Source organism: Adiantum capillus-veneris, chromosome 27 (genome assembly GCF_014529385.1).
Source record: "Adiantum capillus-veneris isolate H3 chromosome 27, ASM1452938v2, whole genome shotgun sequence".
NCBI lineage: Eukaryota > Viridiplantae > Streptophyta > Polypodiopsida > Polypodiales > Pteridaceae > Adiantum > Adiantum capillus-veneris.
In genome coordinates this window covers 138973161-138998238 of record NC_140957.1, presented here as the reverse complement: position 1 = coordinate 138998238, position 25078 = coordinate 138973161, and the positions used below count along the sequence as shown (strand labels likewise).

The 25078-nt window shown below is 46.5% G+C and overlaps 1 protein-coding gene across 5 annotated transcripts in view; it reads left to right on the top strand.

The window, feature by feature from the left end:
• The first annotated feature begins 723 nt into the window (after positions 1-723).
• LOC147422831 (uncharacterized) overlaps positions 724-25078 on the top strand; it is a 116772-nt gene continuing 92417 nt past the window's right edge. The window contains exon 1 of one of the 5 annotated variants that reach the window (XR_015186769.1): positions 724-984. Coding sequence is in view for 3 of the 5 variants with exons in the window: in XM_086502809.1 (XP_086358935.1) it covers positions 851-984 (134 nt within the window). In the remaining 2 variants the exon portion in view is untranslated. The remainder of the gene's footprint in view (positions 985-25078) is intronic. The other 4 variants (XM_086502810.1, XM_086502809.1, XM_086502811.1 and 1 more) reach the window with 4 other exon arrangements.

Genomic DNA, 25078 nt, shown 5'->3' with positions numbered 1-25078 from the left:
CGCATCAGCCCTCGCCCCCTTGTTTACACAATCTCGTCTCCTACCCGCCTTGATAGAATCTCCTTGACTAATGTTTGATTTTATGGATTTATTTCAACTGGTACCCCCTACTTGGGTAAGCCCTACTTGCTTTTCTTTAAAATCCCTACTAGTGGCTCTTCTTTAAAAGAATTGTATTACTTGGAATATTCCTCCCCCCTTGCAACATCTCAGCCTACCTCCGCTCTTCTCCGCTTGCACCATCTCAGCATGCCTCCGCTCATCTCCCCCACTTTACCCCTCCTCCTTGCTTCCATTCCCATCCACGCTCCTCCAGGCCCCACCACCTCCTCTTCCCTCTCCCACTCCTCTTGTTGTGCATTCCCATCCCCACTTCTCTTGCCCTAGCTTTAGCAAGGCTTTGCAGTAGAAACTCCTTGTGTATGGCCTTTGCTATGTAGGAAGAGAATACCGTGCTTCCCTGTGGTTCTACAAACCTGCTCCACCTCCGTCTGCTCTTGTTGCTACTGCAGTTCTGCTCAAAATGGCATAAGAGAGAGAGAGAGAGAGAGAGAGAGAGAGAGAGAGAGAGAGAGAGAGAGAGGCTCGGGCTGTACGCCTTTGCATGCGCATGCGTTGCCATACACCGAACTGGAGTTCCAAAGCTAGACCTTTTTTACGTAGACTGCATGAGGATAATCAGTGTTGATTCTCCTCTTCTTTTTATTGTCAAAAAGTGTATTACCTACTATGTCTCGCATCAAAAACTCATCACTGCTCTGCCAAAGAGTGTGGACTCACGGACAACAGAATCTGGAGGCGAATTTTGACGTAGCAACATTGTTGCAGATCATAAGCAACCTGCAACAGGATGGAGGGCATCCCTCCAGGCGAGCGCCTCCATTTGCAGAGCATACTGGAGCTGGACGCAGAACAGCTCGAGGTGGAGGAAGTGGACTCCGACGAGGCTCCTTCCTTTAACGACAACGATGATGAAAGCAGTAGGTGAGAGAGAGAGAGAGAGAGAGAGAGAGAGAGAGAGAGAGAGAGAGAGAGAGAGAGAGAGAGCATTTCTCTGATGATAAAATGGCCATTGAAATGGATGCTAGTGTTGTTGTAATTTGAAACATCAAGTGCCACACCCGCTTCCCCAGTGCCGTCTTTGGCGTTAGGAGGTATCTCGTTTTCATCCTCGTGCACCAAATTATCTGCAGCATCCTTAAAGGTCTCAGACAGTGGCTCTATCATTGAGGTAGATTGTAGGATAACCTACTTTTTGAACCACACCGAGCATCCATGGGTGCTAAAGAAAAGCTGTCATTATTATTCTACTGAAGGAGGGTGTCCAACCCTTGAAGATTGTGTTTAGTCCTCCTCTAAAACCCTTTTTGTAGCTCATGAATCACCAAGGGAAGAAGCGAGGTGAAAAATTCGAGAGATCTCTAGCTCGTAGATTCGACACTCCTCATATCTATGGCAGTCCTGTGTCAAAGAGCAAGTGAAAGATATGTGCGAGTTACACAACCCAAGCAAGACATGGGCACTCTCTGATATGCAACCAATGCAAAAAAGGACCAGAGAGTCAAAAGGGTTTATTGAGAGCATAAAAGAATCACTAAAGGCTCACACTATGTTTTGAGAAACAGGAGAAAACTTTGAACAGGTCTTCCTCTCTGGTACAGACTCAAATTTCAACAAAGTAAGCGCTTTGGATGCAGTCATAGCATCGAAATAACGTAATTTTGCATGAAATTTTCTTTAGGAAACATATTACTTTTGTACATTAAGTGCAATGCTTTACTCTACATGAAGTGCAATGCATTCTTGGATATGTAAGCTATTTTGTGGTGCTTTTGTGAGCGATTATAGCTTTTACGTTAGTCTAGGTTGCTAGATGCCTTCTTGATGTGTGTCAGATGCAATGGAATTGAGAGAGGAGGTAGAATTGAGCTTTCACACTTCCACCATTCTTTTTCTTTCCTTGCGTTAATGAATGTAACTTTGCGTTATTGATGGTTCCTTTTAGATACTTGAGAGAGCGAATCAGAGAGATGAGGTAGAGATGTAGAGAGATAGAGAGAGAGGAGAGTGACGCACCGGTGGGGTCCGAACCAACCCTCTCGAGGGCTCCCTACTCAGTTATCGATGTGGTATTTGCTTCAAATTGCGTGAATGGAATGTACACGATGCAATACCTCAATGCAAGACTCGACTTGACTTGAATGGATGACGTAGATGCGGCAACTCTCCAAGATGCAGCACCTTCGGGTCTGATTTGATGCACCTATTGGATCTGCATCGATGTGGATTGCAGATGGCCGCTGTGAAATAGATTGGGTGTAACGTGCAGCGGAGTTAATTGATGGTGAAAACTCAGGATGAGTGCTCAGTGCGTACTAAAGGTTCCTTTTACTGAATGAGAGATGTGCAAAGACTAGAGAGAGAAGAGAGAATGATACAGTGAATGAAGGTTCTGTGAGTGACAGAGAGACAACGAGTGTTAGGTGCAGCGGAATTGAAAAGGGTGAAGATCTAGGTTTTGCCCTTTCACAAATCCCTTCTTTCTTTGTGTTAGTAATTGCTTTAGCTAGATTGATGGTACCTTTTACTTTCCCTGGAGAGAGAGAGAGAGAAATGAAATGTTATATTAACGTCTTCAAAAGGCCAAAGTGACCTATGAGACCAGAAAGTTACAATGTGGTGGATCTGATACAAAGTCAGAGTCAAAGTAACAAGATGACAACAAAGACAAAAATGAAATGACAAATGCCACAATAAAATACTATGGAATCCTAAACTACTAGGTGTGAACAGCAGCTAGCTGGGATATCTAGATCACGAGAGAGAGAGAGAGAGAGAGAGAGAGAGAGAGAGAGAGAGAGAGAGAGAGAGAGAGAGAGAGAGAGAGAGAGAAAAGAGGAGAATGACACCCGATGGGGTCCCAATGTCACGTGAACATGGCTTTATGTGCCACGTGGACGTGCTTCATTGACTTCTAGAGCCAATTTTCTAGCTTTGAAACCCTCTTGCATAAATGGTTTTGTACACGCGTTTTGACAGATGTTATTACACTATGGTAGGCATGTGGCATGATGTGCATGTAGTTCTAGGTTAGAGGAATCCAACAGGCCATTCCTCGCGTCGATCGGTTTCCTGGGTGGGCAAATGTGTGACAGTTTCACCCGAAACTTAGCCTGGTCAAAAATTTACAAAATTTGTTGGGTTGGTGGACACTTTGCCCTACCTGAACCTAAAGAAGTTTATAACGTGTAAACCTCACCTATAAAGGGAGCATCTAGTCAAGCAGTTTGGCATCTGAGCAGCTAGCGCTACATCTCCCTAGAGTTTTCCAGTAGATCTCCCTTGGCGTTTTGCTCCAGATCAGCCAGCGTTTTTTGTATGAAATTCTTCCGCATCCACATAGCTCTGAATGTGCAGATGAGCTTCCCCAAAATGGGAGTAACAGGTTCTGAATGACCTGGGCATGCCAAACCTGCTTCCCTTGTCATACCCATCTCCTCTGCGCGAATGCCTAACTTTGATGCCAATTCTGGTGATATGAAATTTGCACGGGCTCCTGGATCAAAGAAAACCAGCACTGTATGGTCTCTAACTTTGCCCCAAGCTTTGCACAGTTCCGAGGCATCTATGTTTGGCTGGTCTCCAACCAAATCTGGGACAAGTCCTGCACTCGGCTTTGGCTTCTTCCCTTTATGGTCTGACTTGTCATCCTTATCCTGTGACTTCTTCTATGGGCATTCATTTGCAAAATGTCCTTCCTCTTCACAAATGTAGCATTTCTTGGCCTCTCTAAGCACTTTCTTTTCTTCAAAAGTCTTGCCAGAAAAATGCCCTTTTTGTCCTTGTCCTCGTGCTAAAGAAGATTTAGACTGCTTCTTGGACGGGTCAGCTTGGAGGGCTTCTTTGTGGGAGGCACAGAAGGCTTTGTTGCAACATTGCCCTCGGCTGAAAATTGTTTGCCCTGGGACCCTTTCTTGTGGCTATTAAATCCATCGGAATCTCCCTTCGACAGATTGCTGGCCACTCTTTCATTCTCAATCAACTAGAACATATTCATGACAGTAGTCTTTGTGCAGTAGTCCCTGATTTGCTGGCACAAACCTGTAAGAGGTGACTGGCAACAGTGCGGCCCAAAAATGTTTATTGTACTCTTCCAGATTCGCACACTGTTTAGCATTCACTCGTGCGATTCTGTCATCACATCCACTTCAAAAGTGTTTGTCAGCCATGCAGACACAAAAAGTTATTTGAAATTTGAATTGGACCCACGTTGTTGGGGCTTGACCCTGGTTCAACAATGTGGTCCACCATTGAAGCGCATTCCCTTTCAAGAAAGTGGCAGCCTTGCGTATCTTCGAAGACTCTGTGAAGTTTCCTCCAGCATAAGTTGCATCGAACTGCTGTATGAAGGTCAAAGCCTTCAATTGATCTTCAGTTCCTTTGAAAGTTTCAAACTTCACTCCCTGTCCACCTTCCTTGTAATCCTTAGGCTGACTCAAAGGAGCCACATTATCATAAACAGGTGCCTGCAAAAGTGGTCTCCACGATTGGCCATTTTAGCACTCGCATCACCTGTTTTACCTCTCATACCTGCATTTTGGGCGTATGGCTGCGAAAAACTAGCCATACCAAATTGTGTTCAAGGTACTCTAAATTGACCGATAGCACCCTGAAATCCTTGTTGGACACCCATGTTCGCGTACATAGGGTTACCCATGCCTGTTTGCATTGTCCTGAACACATTCCCTGGCATATAACCTGTGGAAGGTCCAGCCATAGCTTGAAACATTGAATCACCTCCAAAATAACCAGGATAAGTATTAGGTAATGGAAGGGTCTGATGCATAGCCTGTTCATTACTCCCTTGACCATTCACAAACGGTTCCTGGCCAGCTAAAGCAAGTTGCTTTGGAATATTGGACACCGCTAGTTGCTCAACCACATGGGCTTTCCCTTGAGCATCATGAGTCCTTTGCGCATTGGAAATCTCGTTTTCCTGCAATGGCTCAGTCATGCCCTGTGTAGGAGGCTGAAAACCCTGTGTCGGAGCCTGTAAGAACTCCTGAATCCTTGGGTTGCTAGCCAACTGCTGAAACATGTCCATGCAGCAACGCAGTTGAGCTCTAAACAACCTGTCCTCTTCTTGAAGAGTTGAAGGAACTTTCTCTGTGCCATGTGAGGAAGATCCCTCTTCAGGTACTTGGTCTCTCTTCTCTACCGTGACGACAAGCTTTGTGTTGCTTTCACCCACAACAATCCACGCTGCACTTTTTGAAGAAAAAGTGACTATCCCATCGATGGAACCATATAACCGGCCTGTACAACGTAGAGGGCGGTACTATTTCAATTACCTGTTAACTTTACACAGAGCACTGCGAAGTAAATAGAACACAGATGCGTCTAGCGACTAGAATGTCACTGCGCACACGAGACCGACACCCTGTAGGCCCCAAAGACTGGCGCCCCTTTCGGTATTTCTTTATTGAATTTAAGGTAGACGATCCGACCACTTAGTACAAGCTTTCACAAAGCTGTCCAAACCTGGCGAGGGCTGAAAACGCAGGTTTCCGACTTGATTCCGGCAGCATAGCGGCGCAAAAACCCCTGTAGGTCAAAAGTACCTGTCTAGGGCGGATTCCCTCGCTATCTAGAAGCTTTCTAGTGAGCTGTCATAGAAATTCAGCGGGCTGTAATTCTCTGTTTTTCACTACCGGCTGTCCAAAAGCTTGTACACGCATCCCAAGGCTCTCATGAGGCTCCTTGGTGTTCCCTTGCAGTTTAGGTGCGAAACCCTAAACCTGCAAGAAAACACAGCAGGCTGTAATTCCCTGTTTCGAATCATTTTTAGCGGAGCAAACACGCCTCTGCGTGTCCCAAGGGCTTCCGCACGGAATGGGACAGTCCCCCTGTGAATTGGACGAGTGTTCACGCGAGAAAACTCTCCAAACTCGCAATCTTTCGTGATGGAACTGTGCGTACCTGTGGGGGATTAGCAATTAGCTAATCCGGTTCCTATTCAGAAGGCTCTTGCCTTGGCAAACGTGCATAAACCCCACCATAACTGTACTAATTCATCTGAGTAGCCCAACTAGTGGGGCATTACCATATGTGCCAAAGGGGAGAGAGATGCACGAGAGCAAGTCATCACGCTACATGAGACAGAGAGAAGACAAGCTTTCCATTAAAGCTATAGACCTGCACCCACTACTCTCACACACACACACACACACTGTAGGTCACTTCATGAACCAAAAACTAGTCCCAGCCTCAAAATGGGTGCCCCCTCTTACTGAGGTGCCCTGCAGGCTGCTCTCCTTCTGCCAAGTGTCCAGTTTGCCCCTTTAATTCTGTAGTTCCCACTGACTTATAAAGTTGTGACTTTCCGAGTGGCCTAGACTTCATATTTGGCGCACACAGGCTTCCAAACTCATCAAAATTCAGTGCTAACTGGCCCAACCAATCCCTGACGCGGATCGACCCAGACTCCGGGTGTGAGAAACCTATTTGTCCGCAACCGTTTCACACTGGCCATGTAATGTCAACTTGCACCTTTTCAAGGGTTCCAGGGAAAACAAGTAAAAATAAAAATAAATAAAAATATCTAGTACTTATTTACGGAAGGCAATAGGAAAAATACACCTCCTACTGACACTTGTGCAAATGGTTGGATATTGTATGGCCAATGTGACTGGTAGTTTCACCCGCAGACGTCGTCGACACTGGAATTCGTATAGTAAAAGGATGTCTAGGCTCAGTTCAAGATCATGTAGGTCCCCTCGTAGCACTTAGCAAGTTGGTGGATACTAGGAAGTGAACTCAATAAAGGCGCAATGCCAAGGTGGGGTCACCAAAGGAAAATCACCTTAGAACTGGACTACATTGCATTTTTGGATGTGGTTCCAATGGTGAAAGATGGTCAGATGACCAATGAGAGTCCAATGGAAGCATCTCTAAAATTTAGGAAACTGCTATTTTGGGCCATGAAATTTGCTCGCGTCATTAGCTCCAAAATGACAAGAGGAACATTTCATTACTTTGCCGCTAAGTCAATAGAGCAACCGGTTGAGATATTTTTAGACTAGAAGGTCCAAAGCGGGGAATTAATGCATGAGTGCCACTTGGCACATTTTTGGGCATTTTCCAACTTAAGAGAGAGAAGCATTAAACAAAACGTGGGCTGCATATTTCAGCCGTATGGTGGATTGTTGCAGGTACCAAAGCTACTGTGTGCTTGCCTACTGTCTATATACGGTGAAGTGCAAGAACTGAGCAACCGTTAAGTCAACTGAGCAACCGGTTGAGATATTTTTAGACCAGAAGGTCCAAAGCGGGGAATGTGCGCTCCTTGCCGCACTGTCGAAGCAAGGGACTTGCCAATACACCGTGTGCGAGCCACAAACGGCTCCAAGCACACAACAAGCCTAAACTAGCAAGCTCAAGAGAACAAAGGGTGTGTTACTCACCGCTCTACGCTCGCCTTCGTGGTGGATTCCTCGCCGCGATGAAGAAGAAGCTGCAGTCGTGCCGCGCTCAACCGCTTCGCCGCCGTCGTGCCTTCGTAATGCTCGATCGCACACACACTCTCCCTCTCTCTCTCTCTCTCTCACACACACACACACAAGAGGGTGAAGAAGAAGAAGATGGAGATGGAGCAAGAGCACTCTTCTATTGCACAAATGAGAGAATGAGTAAAAATTAGGTTTAGTTGGCTTTTATAGGAGCTCATCCCATTCACACTTGGGCGCCCATGCTTAGCCAACTAACCCCTTGAATGTCCAAGTTAAAGTGCGCCTCTCATCGGCGATCACTCTACCTTTCCCTATTGGTCCGACAAGCCCGGTACCTGACTCTAAATAATACATAATACGCGTCCATCGTAGGTGATAGGATGTCCGTGTGCCGTGAGGGTTAACAGGGAATTAATGCATGAGTGCCACTTGGCACATTTTTGGGCATTTTCCAACTTAAGAGAGAGAAGCATTAAACAAAACGTGGGCTGCATATTTCAGCCGTATGGTGGATTGTTGCAGGTATCAAAGCTACTGTGTGCTTGCCTACTGTCTATATACGGTGAAGTGCAAGAACTGAAGCCTTGCGTATCATTCACTGCTCTCTCTCTCCCCTTCGTGCATGATGAGCGCGCGGCGGTGTGTGCAAGTGAAAGAGCACGCGAGGAAGTGTAGTGTGTGTGCAGAGAGGGGAGGCGAAGGCCAACAAGAGAGGAAGCGCTAGCAGAAGAGAGAGGGCTCACGTTTTTGGGGAAAACTCAATAAGTGAGTTTTGGGTTTTCCCACTTTATCATAAGCGACCTTTAAAAAATGTGTCCAGGTTCATATTGAACCTGGACAAAGTATAAAAAAGTACAAAAAAGGGGTTATTTAGGCCTTTAACCCAACAACCTCCCACTTAAAGGCATAAATGGCGCCTTTAAGCTACGTGACTCCCACCATCTCTATGCATAGGTGATGTTGTGCTTTGGGTAAGCACTTAGTGAGAGCATCGGCTGGATTTTGTGATGTATGGACCTTAACCAATGTAATAAGGCCATCCTCAAGCACTTCTCGTATGAAGTGATACCGCACATCAATATGCTTTGTGCGTGCATGAAACATGGCGTTCTTTGCCTAACATATAGCACTTTGGCTATCACAACCAAGCATAGGTGCCTTGGCAGGCAAGCCAAACTCACTGCATAGGCGTGCTAACCAAATAGCTTCTTTGGAAGCCTCAGTGGCTGAAATATATTTAGCCTCTGTAGTAGACAATGCAACAATCTTTTGCAATCTAGAACACCATGAAACAACACCTCCCGCAAGAGTAAATACATAGCCACTTGTGGATTTCCGTGTGTCCACATCACCAGCCATGTCAGAGTCACAAAATCCCTTCAACTCCATTGGTCCTTTAACATAGCAGAGGCATTTGTTTTTAGTCCCTTTCAAGTACCTCATAATGGACTTCACTACATCCCAATGCAACCTGCCTGGATTAGCCATAAACCGGCTCACAACTCCCACTGCATGGGCTATGTAAGGCCTAGTAGCAACCATAGCATACATAAGTGAACCACAAGCTGAAGCATAAGGCACACTTTGCATGTCATTGGCTTCTTCCTTGGACTTGGGACAATCATCCTTGGAGATTTTAACATATGGCTGTAATGGCACACCAAGAGGCTTTGCTTCAGCCATGTTAAATCTGTCTAGCACCTTTTCAATGTACTTTTCTTGCGACAAATACAATAGGCGCTTGTCTCTTTGCGTGTAACACGCACTCCAAGTATATGTTCAGCTGCCCCAAGGTCTTTCATTGAAAACGCAGATTTCAGCTGCCCTTTAAGAGCATCTACAATGCTTCTTTTCTTTGCAGCTATCAACATATCGTCTACATAGAGCACAAGAACGATCGGGCTGCCATCCTCATCACGTTTGGTATACAAACAATGGTCTGCATGGCTTCTTTTGTAACCATGTTTAAGCATGAAGCGATCAAACTTCTTGTACCACTGTTTACATGATTGTTTCAGCCCATACAAGCTTCTATTGAGCATACATACCAAATGTTCCTTGCCAGGGATGACAAAACCCTTGGGTTGCTTCATGTAAAGCTCTTCTTCCACATCACCATGCAAGAAAGCGGTATGTACATCCATTTGGTCCATTTCCAAATCAAGAGCAACCACAATGGCAAACAATACACGCAAAGTGGTCATCTTCACAACAGGAGAGAACACTTCCTGAAAGTCTATGCCCTTGGTTTGAACATATCCCTTTGCCACAAGCCTTGCCTTATACTTGGGTTTTGCATCAACAGTTTTGATTTTATACACCCATTTGTTAGGAATAGCCTTCCTTCCTTTGGGCAATTCAACCAAATCCCAAGTATGATTAGCATGCAAAGCTTTAATCTCTTCCTGCATAGCAAGCTCCCACTTGTCGCTGTGCTCACATGTCTTTGCCTCTTTATACGTAAGAGGCTCTCCCTCATCTGTCAACATAATGTAATGCAAAGAGGGGTCATATCGACTCACAGGCCGTCTTTGACGAGTAGACCGCCTCACCCAATGATCCACATTATCCGGCAATGGGTTTACATCAGGTGGCACTACAAAATCATCAACAATGGGCTGCTGTACATCATTTTCAGCATTGTTTCTTGGCTGCAAATGCCCTTCAGAAGCCTCAATTTGTTGTCCAACATCGTCTGGCTCAAATACCACTGGATCATCTACATTTTCAGCCATTTGTGGTGCATCCTGAGGGTAAAAAATAGGCCTAACAGGTGGCTGGTCATGCTGAAATTTCACCCTTTTATGGTCATGCTTTGAGGCACAATTGTTTTGAAGCAGCCTTGCCTCATAAAAAACAACATCCCGGCTGCGTACAACCCTTTTGAGCTGAGGTAACCAAATCTTGTAACCCATTTCGCCTTCTTCACCATATCCCATGAAGAGGCCTTTAATGGACTTCGCATCTAGTTTACTCCTCAACTCAGGTCTAACATGCACAAAAGCTTCGCAACCAAAAATGCTTAAGTAATCATATGAAGCAGGCTTGCCATACCAAACCTCTTCAGGGATGTCACCTTTCAAAGACATGTGAGGGGATCGATTACATAATATGCACTGCAGTTTTCAAAGCTTCTCCCCAAAATCCATGAGAGAGATTAGCTGTGGACAACATGCATCTCACCCTCTCACAAAGTGTCCTATTGAATCTTTCAGCCACACCATTAGAAGAGGGGCTGTATGGTACAACAAGCTCCCTCTTAATGCCCAAATTTTCACAAAACTTGTTAAATTCAGCACTTGTGTACTCCCCCCCATTGTCTGTACGCAAGCATTTTAGCTTTCTACTTGTTTGGGTGGTCACAAATGCACGAAATCTCTTAAACGCAGCAAAGGCTTCATCCTTAGACTTAAGCAAATAAACCCAAATTTTCCTAGAATGATCATCAACAAAGGAGACAAAATAACATGCACCACCCATAGACTTAGTAGGCATGCTACATACATCGTAATGTACAAGATCAAGCACACAAGATTTACGAGAGACACCAGAGTAATAGGAACTCTTTACTTGCTTGCCATATTGACATTCATTACAAAAGTCAAGCTTTGTGCCTTCAGCATCAAGCTTGTTCAAAGTACAAAGCTTAGAAAGGCCCTTTTGGCTCATATGGCCAAGCCTCTTGTGCCACAACTCCATGTGAGAGTTAATTTCAGCCAATGCAATAAACTTGCCCAACACGGCCTTTCCATGCATGCAGTAAAGTGTCCCTTTCTTTGTGCCCTTTACAATCAGCCTTGAGCCTTTAGTCATTTTCCATGACCCTCTCTCAAACAAGATGCTGTAACCATGCATATCCATTTGACCAACAGAAAGCAGACTCTTCTTGATTCCCGGCACATATCGAACATCATGCAAGACAAGCTCATTTGTGCCATCTATGGAGAGATGCACAGTGTCAATACCCTCGATGGAACATGCATGATTGTTTCCAAGGTATACATGGCCACGCTTGCTCGCATCAAAAGTAGAGAAACACTCCTTGATAGGAGTCACATGAAATGAAGCACCGGAATCAACAATCCAAGTCTGGGACAATGCATCATTGACAATCAACAAAGCATCAATAAGATCACCAAGATCACTCTTGGTGATCTGCATGTCCTGTGAATGAACATTTAGAGAGGCATCAAAGTCATAAGCATCATCGTCTGACAAAGTGGCACACAAGATGTCCTCTACATCTGACAGCTCCTCAATCACGACACTAGAAGCCACATTGGCCTTCTCTTTGTCCTTTGAGCTATCCTGTGCATCTGCCTTGACTTCCTTCTTCTCTTTCTTTTTGTCTCCACCATTCTTTTTCCTTTCTAACTCAGCTTTATAGTACTTGCAATCGGGTTTCTTGTGACCTTTCCTGCCACATTGATAGCAAGTCACATCACCCTTGCCTTTGCTTGCATTTCCCCTTTCTTTACTCTTACTCTTACTCCTTTGTGCATAAGCATTCTTCTTTTCTGTCCTGCCTCTAACCATGTTGGCAGAGCTGCCTCCCTCTCCACTTGCTTTCCTCCTGATTTCTTCATTCAAGATAGAACCCCTAACACCATCAAAGGTCAAATTGGGGTTATTGGACAACGAAACCACCAAAGTTTCCCATGACTCAGATAAGGTCATAAGCAAGAAGATAGCTTTCAGCTTATCATCAAAAGGGGGCAAGCCAGAATCCTGTAACTGCGACAAAGTACCTGCGAATAATGGCAAGTGCTCTGCCGCGCTCTTGGACTCATCTAGTTGCATGCCAACAAGTTTTCGCATCAAGTGCACTTGGTTGACAGGCGTTGTATTTTCATACATTCCCTTCAACTTCTCCCACACATCAAAAGCAGTCGTGAGACCTTTCACATCAATGACGGTCTCATCGGTCATGGCCATTTTAATGTATGTAACGGCCTTCCTGTTCATGCTAACCCATGCTTCATCCGTCATATTCTGTGGCTTCACCTGTTCAAGTGCCCCTTCGTAATCCTTAAGAAATAGGATTCCTTGAATTCTGTCTTTCCAAAGATCAAAACCTGTACCATCGAACCTCCTAATCTCGAAGAGGTCCTTCACATCCGAAGAAGATGAGGCCATAGTTGCTCGAAATAAGAGGGATAATACGCTGAATTTTTGGGCAAAATGCGCAAAAATCAGAGTATAGCCTCACAGAGATGTGCACTACAGCTCCAAATGGTCACAGGAGCAAAATAGGTCGATTTGGGCACAAAATTCAATTTCTGTAATTTATGCCCAGGAAATTTCAGCGAGCGAATTTGTGCTCGAAAACAACAAATTTAGTTTTTTTTAGCCTCAGAAGACATACATAAGGCTAATACACAGACTTTAGAAGCATGTAAGCGCAAAAGCCCCAATTTGTAGCATCAAAATTGCATGAAATTGAGCCACAAATGGTCATACATCGAAAAAATTTGTCAAATGTGCGTAGATTGTATCAATTTGCACTTCCCCCAATGTAATCGCACCATAAAAACACTTGCAAAAACCTTCGCAAATCTGAAATTTGCTTAAAACACCCGTTTTAGGGCTCGTTTTTCGGCAATTTCAATGTTTTTGGGTAGCGGGGACTTAGCAAAAGTATTCCCACACCTTAATACATCATTTGCAAAACTTGTATTTTGTTGTCATAACCTGTAATTTCAGCCTGTTTTGGGTCAATTTGGGTTGCCGGGAGCTCTCTAGTGTCCGGGGACGAGTCCTTTGGCGACGAAATTGCAAAATCTCGCGTGAAAGTTGACCTTCTTGGTTGAAATTCAGCGTTTGTAGGTTTGGGGCAAACCCTAATCGAAGCTCTGATACCAGTTGATGAGCGCGCGGCGGTGTGTGCAAGTGAAAGAGCACGTGAGGAAGTGCAGTGTGTGCAGAGAGGGGAGGCGAAGGCCATTAGGAGAGGAAGCGCTAGCAGAAGAGAGAGGGCTCACGTTTTTGGGGAAAACTCACTTATTGGGGAAAACTCAATAAGTGAGTTTTGGGTTTTCCCACTTTTATTATAAGTGACCTTTAAAAAATGTGTCGAGGTTCAATATGAACCTGAACAAAGTAAACAAATGTACAAAAAAGGGGTTATTTAGGCCTTTAACCCAACAATGCATTTATGTGATGCCCCACAAGAGGGCTTTTCATTTGACCTATGTACAATTGTGTGGGTTCATGCGCGATTGCCGAGGCAAGAGCCTCTTGCATTGGTATTGAATTAGCTAGTTGCTAATTCCCCGCAGGTACAGGTGAATTCGGAGAGGTTTCACGAGAAAAATCTCGTTCGATTCAAAGGGCAAGTAGCCCTACAGGTGCGGGAATTTGAGGACTTGCTACGGATGCGACTGGCTCGCGAAACAGAGCCCAAAACAGGGAAATATAGCCTGCTGTGTATTTTGTTAGGTTTAGGGTTTCGGCCCTAAACGGTCCCTAATACTCCGAGGAGGTACTCGCTAGGTTTTGCAAAGTGTCCGTATGCATCGGGAAAGTCATTTATTGCATGGGGATATTGTTTGTGAAGCGTCCTAGTACAGTTATGTTGCCGAAATCGAGCCAGAACAGGTGGTTTTTAGCTCGGATTATACGGGACAGCTCGTAGGAAATCATAGGTTTTATTCCCTTTGTTAATACAATAAAGAAATACCGAAAGGGGCGCCAGTCTTTGGGGCCAATAGGTGTCGGCGTCTGCTTGGTAGTGCTCTAGCTTCCAAGCCGTGTGTGTTTGAAGTATCAATTCCCGTTACAGGTTTTCTTTTGCAAAGTTTCTCTGTGTCCTAAAGTCTAAAGTAAAGTAAAGAATTCGGGTGAAAGCCTACGTCTACCGCCCTACGGGCCGGTTTCACCCCCTCTCTAGCACTAGAGAGGTATTTGCTTTAGATTGCACAAAGGTCTGGTACAATGCTTCTAGATGTTGTGGTACTTGACAACGACGACGACGATAATGACGACGACGACGACGAGAATGTCAACGACGACGACGACGAAGACTAAGGGCTGAAAATGAAAAACGCTAGGCTGAAGGCTGGCTGAAAACTGAGCGCTCTCCTAGGGCTGAATTCTGCAACTGTGCCAGCGACAATGACGGTGACGAAGGCGACGACGAGGCGATGCAAAAAACGCTGATGGCTGAAATCTGAAAACGTTGCCTGAATCTGATGGCGCTAGTGGGATTCCAATGAGGATCTGGTACGGGAATGGTGTGGTACCGCAAAGCTAAGGGCTGTTTTGCGGATGCAAAACGCTAGGGCTGAAATCTGGAAACGCCGAATCTTGCTAGAAAAAATGCTAGGTCTGCTGAACTTTTGAGAAAACGCGAAGGCTGCTGGGTCTTGAGGGGCACGGCTTGTCTGTGCTTCTTGGTCTTCTTCAACCTCTGTGTCTTCTGGCTTGTCCAAGCGGCCAATTGGCTCCTTATATAGGTGCAGATATCTAAGTTGAGCAGTGCTCCCACAACCTCCACGATTTGGACTAAAAGAAAGTCACTAATAAGTGAAATAAGGTGGTTCATGTACTGGAAAATGCTCATACTAGGTACTGAATGGAATGCTAGTGATCATGGGTTGTGCAATCAGAGGGTATGCAACTACTCTGCGTGGACATGCGCGACCCACGTACAGGCTCACAAGGTTGCCATAACACTTCCTAGGCTACCTAAACCCTAGAAGTAGGAATAGCTTGTCCACATGCACATAGGGTTAGATGTGCACTTGACATCCTCCCCTTCTCAAGGTGAGGTACTGGTACCGAGTTGCATGGCTTCTTTGTAGTTGTAGTTTGCCAACAACTCAGGGTAATTTGTGAAGAATGCTTCATCAACCCACACTGCCTCGTGGGTTCCTTGATCTTTGAACTTTAAAAGGTATTGTCGTGCTTGCTTCTTTGATCCATGGCAAAAGTGATGCAACAAAATCTGCTCCGGTTCCCCGACTTCTGCTTCATCAATGATCTCTGGTTCTTCTTCTTCGGAAATGCGCTTTGGTGGGTCTCCCTGAAACAACTTCAACCAAGAAACATGGAAAACAAAGTGCATTGACGATGAGTTAGGCAACTGTAATTTCATAGAAACCTCATTTATCTTTTTAATGAGTGGAAAAGCACCATACATACAGTTGGACACTCTTTCCTACTTGCTTGAGACGTTGCCTCATGATCCTAAGATAGACCAAATCCCCTTCCTTGATAGCAACATCCTGACGATGCTTGTTTAGCCTTGCTTAGTCGAAGCTTCACACTCTCAGTTATCTCATCCAAAGATTGGCTCTCAGCATTGGCATCATGCATTTGACTGACCGATCGAGTCAACAAAGACTGAAACGGACAGCCAAATGCTACCTCATACGGAGTTCTACCAATGGCACTGAAATATGCGTCATTCAAAATTGCTTTAACTAATGGGAGATACTGCTCCTAATGATTTTGCTGATCATGCACATAAGACTTCAAAACATCGAAAGCCAACTGATTGTAGATCTCAGTTTGACCATCGGATTGTGGGTGAAATGCGGACGAAAAATTCAACTTGGTGCCAAAATTTTAAAAAAGTGCTTTTCAAAATTGCCTTGAACTTGATGTGCTATTGATGAAGATTGTATGAACTCCATAAATCTTGGATTCTCCATCAATTGCTTGAACATGGTCACAACAGTAACAACTTGCAAAGCTTTCTCTGCTTGGCCTGAACTCTCGCCAATTTCATGTGCAGTTGGAATAGGCTGTCTATCCTCTGAAGAGGAACCCTCTTCCTTGTTGCCATCCATCCTGTATCCAGAGAAAGACTCGTAGCCTTTCTCACCTGTATCCAAAGAAAGACTCTTGTAGCCTTTCTCACCTGTAAATCCATTCGATCTACTTTCAAACTCTCTGTGTTTTCAAGGTCATCCCAAACTCTCTGTGTGTCTTTAATCCAAACTAACCAATGCTCACTTTTTGAGGAAAAAGTGATTTAATCCCGTCGATGGAACCATGTAATCGGCCTGTTAACTTCAAAAAGGGCGGTAGACTTTACTTCAAACCTTGATTTAGCTTTCACCCATTATTAGTCGTCTATTCTACCTGTGCTATAATGACACAAGAGAGGGGAATGGGATACAGATGCTAGAATGCATTTGTATGCGAGTCAGACACCAGATTGGCCCCTAAATAGGCGCCCCTTTCGGTATTTCTTTATTCTTTAAAAAAGGGAATAAAAGCTGTGGTTCCCTACAAGCTGCCCCACACAATCTTGGCTGAATTTCAACTGTTCTGGCCCGATTTCGGCAACATAACTGTACTAGGACCCTTCACAGTCAGTATCCCCACGCATTAGATGACTTTCTCGACGCATACGGACACTTTGCTAAACCTGGCGAGAATCTGCAGCACGCTGAATTCTCTGTTTTCTGCCCCGAAAATGTGCCAGATCACCTGTACATCGGTCCCCTCGCGTTCTCGAACCTCCTGGGGGTATTAGGGTCCGTTTAGGGCCGAAACCCTAAACCTGCAAAAATACACAGCAGGCTGTAATTCACTGTTTCGGGCTCTGTTTCGCGTGCCGGTCGCATCCGTAGCAAGTCCTTGAGCTCCCGCACCTGTAGGGCTAGTTGCCCTTTGAATCGGACGAGATTTCGCACGTGAAACCTCTCCGAATCACCTGTATCTGCGGGGGATTAGCCGCTAGCTAATCCAGTACCTGTGCAAGAGGCTCTTGCCTCGGCAATCGCGCATGAACCCACACAACTGTACATTGGTCAATCTGATGAGCCCACTAGAGGGGCATAACCATAAAGAATAGGGGAGAGAGAGAGCAGTGAGAGGTGTGCAAGTCATGACATCCTGCACCTCACTGTACATAGAGGGTAAGCCAGCACTCCATTGAAGCTCTCCCACCTGTGACAGCACTAAAAAACGAGCTCATAGCTGAAAATCACGTTTTTGCCTTCTCTTTAAGTAGTAAATTGGCCTCAGAGTGCCAAGTGTCACTCATTTGTGCATTTTCCCGCTTTAGACCCTCGGGTCTAAAAATATCTCACCTGCAGCCTCTGTTGACTTGGCCACAGAGTAACCAAATGATCCCCATGTCAAATTGCACGTAATGACGCGAATACATTTTGCTGTCCAAACATAGCAGTCCCTAAAATTTAGGAGTTTCTGCCATTACATTCTTCTAGGTCATCTGACCCTCTTTGTACACTGCAGCCACACCCAGAACTGAAATGTAGCCTATGTAGCAAAGGATTCCGCTTTGGCTGGCCAATGACCCCACTTTGGCTAACCATAGTTCTTGTCCAACCTTAGTGCTCTTTAGCCCTCAGGCCTGGACTCTCTCTGAACAGTTCCACACTGGCTATGCAATGCAGGGCAGTTAGATTTCCAGAGGGGTGTTTCCAAAAGGTAAAACAAACGAAATTCCCCAAAGAAAGAGAAAATAAACAAAAATGGAATTGCCACTGGCTGGTGATAGACCCTCACGAATGAGAGAGTTGCTAGGCCCTTGGGAAGCAAGAGCCTGCAACCATTGCTTACCAAACTCGGAATCTGTATACTTCTTTTTCATGCTGTCAAAAGAGACTCCTTGAATAGTGACCGTTGAACTTGTCTCTAGAGCCAAAATCTGTCCTTTGCGACTTAACGCATCTGCATCAGGGTTAGCCTTACTTGGAACATACTCAATCAAACCTCCAAATAGCTCAAAAAACTGAGACCACCGTGCTTGGCAGTCACTCCAATGTGCACTAGGCATAGACTGAAGCCATTTGAGGGCTTGATGATCAGTACGCACAGTAAACTCTCTACCATACAAGAAATTCTTCCAATGCTTGAGAGAATGAATGACAGAGAGAAGTTCCTTATCATACACATAATAATTCTTTTCAGCACTGTCTAACTTCCTATTGAGAAATGCAACTGGACGGCCATGCCGCTAAAGCACAGCTCCTATGGCGACGTTGCTCGCGTGTGTCTGTCACGACGACGTGGCAATTTGAACTGTGTCACGAGGACGTGGTAACTGCTAACCTTAGTTGTTGGTTTCTTTCCAATGATTTTTGTTTTATTTTTGAGACCCTCTTTGTGAAGTTGCAAATGGTCGGACATTGTATGGCCAATGTGAACGGTAGTTTCACCCCGCAGACGGGAAGTTGGTCGGCATTGGAATTCGTATAGTAGGAGGATGTCTAGGCTCAATTTTAGATTATATAGGTCCCCCCGTCGCACTTAGCATACTAGGAAGTGAACTCAATAAAGGCATAAAGCCAAGGTGGGTCACCAAAGGAAATTACCCGACAGTTGGGCCACATTGCATTTTTGGATGTGGTCCCAATGGGGATAGATGGTCTAGAAGACCAGTGGGAGCCCAACAGAAGCATCTCCTAAAAATTAGGGAACTGCTATTTTGGACCTGAAAAGCTGTTCGCGTCATTACCTCCGGAATGACAAGGGGAACATTTTAGAGCTCTGCTGCAAAGTCAACTGGGCAACCAGTCGGGAGATTTTTAAGCGGCAACCCCGAAACGGGAAATTGCTTGTAAATGTGCCAAGTGGCACAATTTGGTGCACTTTCCTCTTGCAAAAAAATGGGCACTAAATTTTAAGCTGAGAGGAGCTTCATTTGTCGCCTGCCCCACAGGTTAAGAGCTATTGACTGCAAGCTTTCCCCTCTCATGTACAGTGTGGTGCAAGAAGTCATGTCCTGCACACCTCACACTACTCTCTCTCTTTCCTACGTGCAGTAATGTGATGCCCCACAAGAGGGCTCTTCATTTGACTCATGTACGGCTGTGTGGTTACATACGTTTTTGCTGAGGCAAGAGCCTGTTTGAGCAGGAACAGGAGTAGCTAACTGCTACTCCAAAAGCAGGCACCGGTGAGGGTGATAACCCCACCGTACAAGTGCGATTTCAGCGCGCTGATTATGCTCTGTATTTTGACTGTTTTCCAGCCATATGGACACCAAATCCCTTGGGAATAGTGCCCCACTGCTAGAGGGCAGTTCGGAAATTGTTTAGGGCTGAAAACAAGGCAAAAATCAGTAAATACAGCGAGCTGAATTTACTGTTTTTGGGCAGGAATCAGAGTGTTTATGCCAGTGGAAGTGAGTTCCAGTAGGGGAATTAGTTTCGGGCAAGTTTTGAGGTTGTTATGCTATCGAAATTTTGCCAAAACAGGTGGTATCTAGCTGGATACAGGTAAAGAACTCCCGAGACTCTTCTTTGTAATCTACCCTTTTAAAGTATAAAGAAATACCGAAAGGGGTGCCAATTTTGGGGCCTACAGGTTGTCGGCGTCTACTCGGAGCATTCTAGCTTCCGAGCCGTGTGTGTGCTTAAGTGTTAATTCCCGTCTCGCAGGTTCCCTTTGCAAAGTACTCTCTCTCTCTCTCTCTCTCTCTCTCTCTCTCTGTGGAATGGGTATGTTTATGTTTTTGTGTTGGAAGTGGTTTTAGGAATTTTCATCCTCGGAGATTCTTGAAGAAGGTAGACGCATGACTATAGACGAAGTTGAAGCATTGAAGGAGCCACATATGACTTTGTGTCGTTTTCGGCGCAGCCCAAAGAAGCAAGCGTTGCAGACCTTTATGAAGTTCAAGTATTGCATGACCCATGCATCAAAGTGGGCCGACGAAGAGTCGTTCCCAGGATTCCAGCCGCTGTTGGCAATCTCCCTCAACGCCATATAGTTCGGTACCTATACCTCACTTTGAAAAGGAGGGGATGTGATGTGTACAACTAACCCTATGTGTACGTGGACAAGCTACTTCATGACATGGGTTCAGTTCAGTTCAGTTCATTCAGCCTAGATTAGGAAGTGTTCAGGCACCTTTGTGAGTCTGTTCGCAGACCGTGCATGTCTAGACACTTAGAGTAGATGCATATCCTCTGGCTGCACCCAGCATGATCATCAGATTACAGTAAGAACCCATCAGGAGCATTTTTACAGTGCATAGACCTATTTTCCCTATTTTAGCCAATTTTCACTTATTATTTTTAAGTGACTTTTGTTGGGAAACTGGGTAGGGCAAATTCAGTAAGCCAATATATAAGAAAACCCAACGCTAGTGTATTATGGTAGAAGAGGTAGCAGGAACCTTGTGTTCATCAGGCACCTTCTCAGCAAGACTCTCCCTGCGGAACTCCTAGCGTTTTCAGCCACAAGAACAACGAGCATTCTCAGCCTTGCAGAGCCTCCAACGTTTTTGCATTGCAGATCCACCTGGCGACAGCAGGACACAACAGGACCTAGCATTTTTGCAACAAGAACCCAGATCAGCCCCTAGCGTTTTTGGATCAGCAAGCAAGCTTAGCATTTTGCAGATTCACCGCGACAAAACTCAAATCCAGACCAGCGTTTTCAGTTTTCAGCTCATAGGCACCTCAAAGCAAGTCTCGAACCTTGCAGATCTCACCCTCTCGCAACAGATCCTCGCCGCACGGTCAGATCCAGCGTAGTTTGCAGATTCAGCGCGTTTTCAGCGCATCGTCGTCATCGCCGTTGTCACCGACATAGAGTCAGAATTCAGCAGATAAAGATTTGCAGATTTCAACCATTAGCGTGTTCAGATTTCAGCCCTTCTTGTCGTCGTCCTCATCGCCGTCGACATCGTCGGCAAGTCCAAGCATTGTAGAGATTTGTGCAATCAATAGTAGACCGCTCTCGGAGATACTCGTTGCTGTTGCCCGCACGCTCCCTCCCCCCTTCCCCTTCTTCGCCATCGCTGCCTGCTCCCCTGTCCCTGTATAGCACCCTCACCCTCACCTCCTCACGTAGCCCTCCCTGCCCGCCCCTACGCAGCCTGCCCTGCCCGCCCCCCTACGCAGTTAGTCCCCTGCCCGCCGCTTGCGCTGTCCACCCTGCCCGCCAGCTGCCGCTCGCGCTTCCCAGTCCGCAGCCCCCCCTTCCGCTGCCTATCTTACTGCCCGGCCCCGCCCCGCCCGCTGCCCACTTCCCTACCAGCCCACATTGCCCCCCCCCCCCCCCCCCGCGCGCACTTTGCCTCTCGCTTTCCCTCCCTCCCCCCGGCCGCTTTCTTCGCTCTTTGCCTTTCTTCCCGAGGGTTTCCTTCAACTGGCTTTGGCAGTGGTGTTTTTTTTTGGATAGTGCTCGTCAAGATTTGTTGCAGCGAAATTACTGTATCCGCTTCTCCGACACAGCAGTAGACACAGATGGAGGCTCCAGCTCCGCCACAAAGGGACTCTTCCGAAGCCCCCTCGCCCGACCCCGCTGAGCCCACCATTCGACTTGCTCTTTCACCGACAGAGCAAGCGAGCCTAGCTGCAAAGGTAGAGCGCTTGCAGGCGACTTCAGTCATCTGCAAGATTCTCGGCACCCGGAGCTGCGTGACCTTCTCCAGGCCCGCCTTCTCGTAGAGGTGGGCAAGATCTTGGACGTGCAGATACTTGGGCGAGGCTACTATCAGATCGAGTTTGAGACCTCCGAGATGGCGTCCAAGGTCATCGCCATGAGTCCATTGACCATCCGAGCAGCTTGAGCCCACTTTCGATAGTGGAGACATGGTTTTGACCCTGCTTCGGATGTTCTAGTAGAGGAGGCAGACATCCCCATCTCCGTTTGCTTTCCTAGTTTGCGGAGGGAGTACTTACCACTTTTGTCCTGGATAGGCTCAGCGATTGGGACTGTCCTGGAGACACCTCGCACGGCAGCCTCAGTCGCTGCCAAGGCGGCTGGCATTCCCTCAGTTCGTGTTCTGGTTAGGGACACTCACACGCTCCCGAAGGTCATTCTTCTGCCTTGGGTGAGTGGGGGTTGGTTTAGACAGAGCGTCGAGTATTCGGGCCTCCCGAACCAGTGCTTCATTGTCGACAGATGGGCCATCTGGCGAAGGCCTGTCCACGGAGGAGGCCTCGTCCTACACCACAGACTCAGCCCCAGCCTCCAAGGGCTGGCCAGCAGCCACAGGCAGACACAGCGCACACATGCAGAGCCACCCTCCGAGCCTGGGGCTCCAGCGGAGGAGGGATGGCAGCAGGCCCGTGGTCGACAGCGGCAAGGGCCACAGCGACAGCCTGGCACTCAGAGTGGTCCTCAGGCGCCTACCCAGCAGCAGTGGGCTCCTACGGGGAACCGTTTCGGTCCTCCTGAGCAGGATGAGGTCCCTGCTCCAACCCCCACCTCAGCTTCACCCTCAACAGCCCCTCCCTGCCCAGAGTTCCCCCCCTCCTCATCATCCTCCCCCCCATCTCCAGCTCCCGTTGGCCTCCCCCCCGTCCCTCTACCTCTGCCGCTCCCCCCCGCCCCTCCTCTCCACCTCTCCCCCCTGGTCCTACTCCCCCCCCTCCTGCTCGAGTTTCATAGTCGACCCAGGGGGCAGGGCCATCTTCGGCTGCTGGGAGATCTCTTGGCAGCGCCTTTGCTATAACCGGCCCGTACAACGTAGAGGGCGGTACTATTTCAATTACCTGTTAACTTTACACAGAGCACTGAGAAGGGAAGAGAACACAATTGCGTCCAGCGACTAGAATGTCACTGCGCACACGAGACCGACACCCTGTAGGCCCCAAAGACTGGCGCCCCTTTCGGTATTTCTTTATTCAAATTAAGGTAGACGATCCAACCACTTAGCACAAGCTTTCACAAAGCTGTCCAAACCTGGCGAGGGCTGAAAACGCAGGTTTTTGACCGGATTTCGACAGCATAACGGCGCAAAAACCCCTGTAGGTCAAAAACACCTGTCTAGGACGGATTCCCTCGATATCTGGAAGCTTTCTGGTGAGCTGTCACAGAAATTCAGCGGGCTGTAATTCTCTGTTTTTCACTGTCGGGAGCCCAAAAGCTTGTACACGCATCCCAAGGCTCTCACGAGGCTCCCCCGATGTTCCCTTGCAGTTTAGTTGCGAAACCCTAAACCTGCATAAAAACACAGCAGGCTGTAATTCCCTGTTTCGGATCGTTTTTAGCGGAGCGAACACGCCTACACGTGTCCCAAGGGCTCTCGCACGCAATGGGACAGTTCCCCTGTGAATTGGAGGAGTTTTCACGCAAGAAAACTCTCCAAACTCGCAATCTTTCGTGATGGAACTGTGCGTACCTGTGGGGGATTAGCAATTAGCTAATCCGATTCCTGTTCAGAAGGCTTTTGCCTTGGCAAACGCGCATAAACCCCCAGAATTGTACATAGGTCAAATGAGAAGCCCACTAGTGGGGCATAACATACTGTACGTAGGGGAGAAAGAGAGCAGTATGTAGTGTGCGGGGCATCACTCCCGTCACCATACTGTGCATAGAGGGCAAGGTAAGCATTCCATAGCTTCTGTACCTGCTACAATCCACTTGAGGCTGAAAATGGCGCCCCCTTTGTTGATATGCAGCTCGTTTTTGCCTCCCAGAGTGGCAGAATCGCTCACAGGCTGACACGTCGCCCAGTTTCCGAGTTTGGGTTTTCCCTGCTGAAAATATCTCAACTGGTGCGTCAGTTGACTTGGCAGCAGAGCAATAAAATGTTCCCCTTGTCATTCCAGAGCTAATGACGCGAACACATTTTCTGGTCAAAAATAGCAGTTCCCTAAATTTTAGGAGATGCTTCCATGGCGTCCCTATCGGTCTCCTGACCATCATTGAAGACTACCATTTGACCAACATCTACAATGTGGGTTAATTTACTAGCCCCTTTTAACTTATAAAGTTGCAGTGACTTGAAGAGTGGCCCACATTCCAGTTTGGCGCACACGAGCTTCCATACTCATCAGAATTCAGTGCTAACTGGCCCGGGCAGTCCCTGTCTGACCGACCTAAATCCCCGATGTGAGAAACCCATTTTGCTGCAGCCGTTTCACATTGGCCATGTAATGTCCACTTGCACCTTTTCAAGGGTTTTGGGACAAACAAGTAAAAATAAAATAAATATATCTAATACTTATTTACGGAAGGCAACAGGAAAAATACACCTCCTGGTGACACACCCCACCCTTGAAATACTGCAAGCGACCTCGCTTGCATGCCAATAATACATGCAGATATCTCCTGATATCACATATATTCTATGATGGGAAATCCAAGATATACATGCTTTCGGAAATGTAGCGTTGGACGATTAAACAATCCCACCAACCTGGCTATGACACATATATCAAGCATAGAAGTCTTCTAGTGTACTCTTGAGCACGAACTTCTCTAGCTAAATTCTGTATGGAAAGAGTAGATACAATTGCTTAACTACTCTCTTGAGCATCATGAACCATGCTCTTGCCTTGCTCCAAAAAGGTTGCATCAAGTCACTATGGGTTCCATTTGAAAGGCTTCAAGATACAATTGCAATAGCTGAGGTGAATCAAGCAATTCAGACTCTTCCATCCATTTGGCATCTAGTGATGGATAGTTCTTGAACTTCACCAAATAGCGTCTTGCAACCTTTCCTCTAACCTTTCTTTCTTTATGTGCCAATATCTGTTCAGGAACAAGGATTTCATCCAATTCTTCCACTTCGGGTTGTTCCTCATCAAGCATATTCTCTGGCACATCACCAACAAAGGGCCTTAGAAGGCTGACATGAAAAGCATTATGTATTTTCCAGCCTTCTGGTAGCTTTAACGTGTAAGCTACATCGC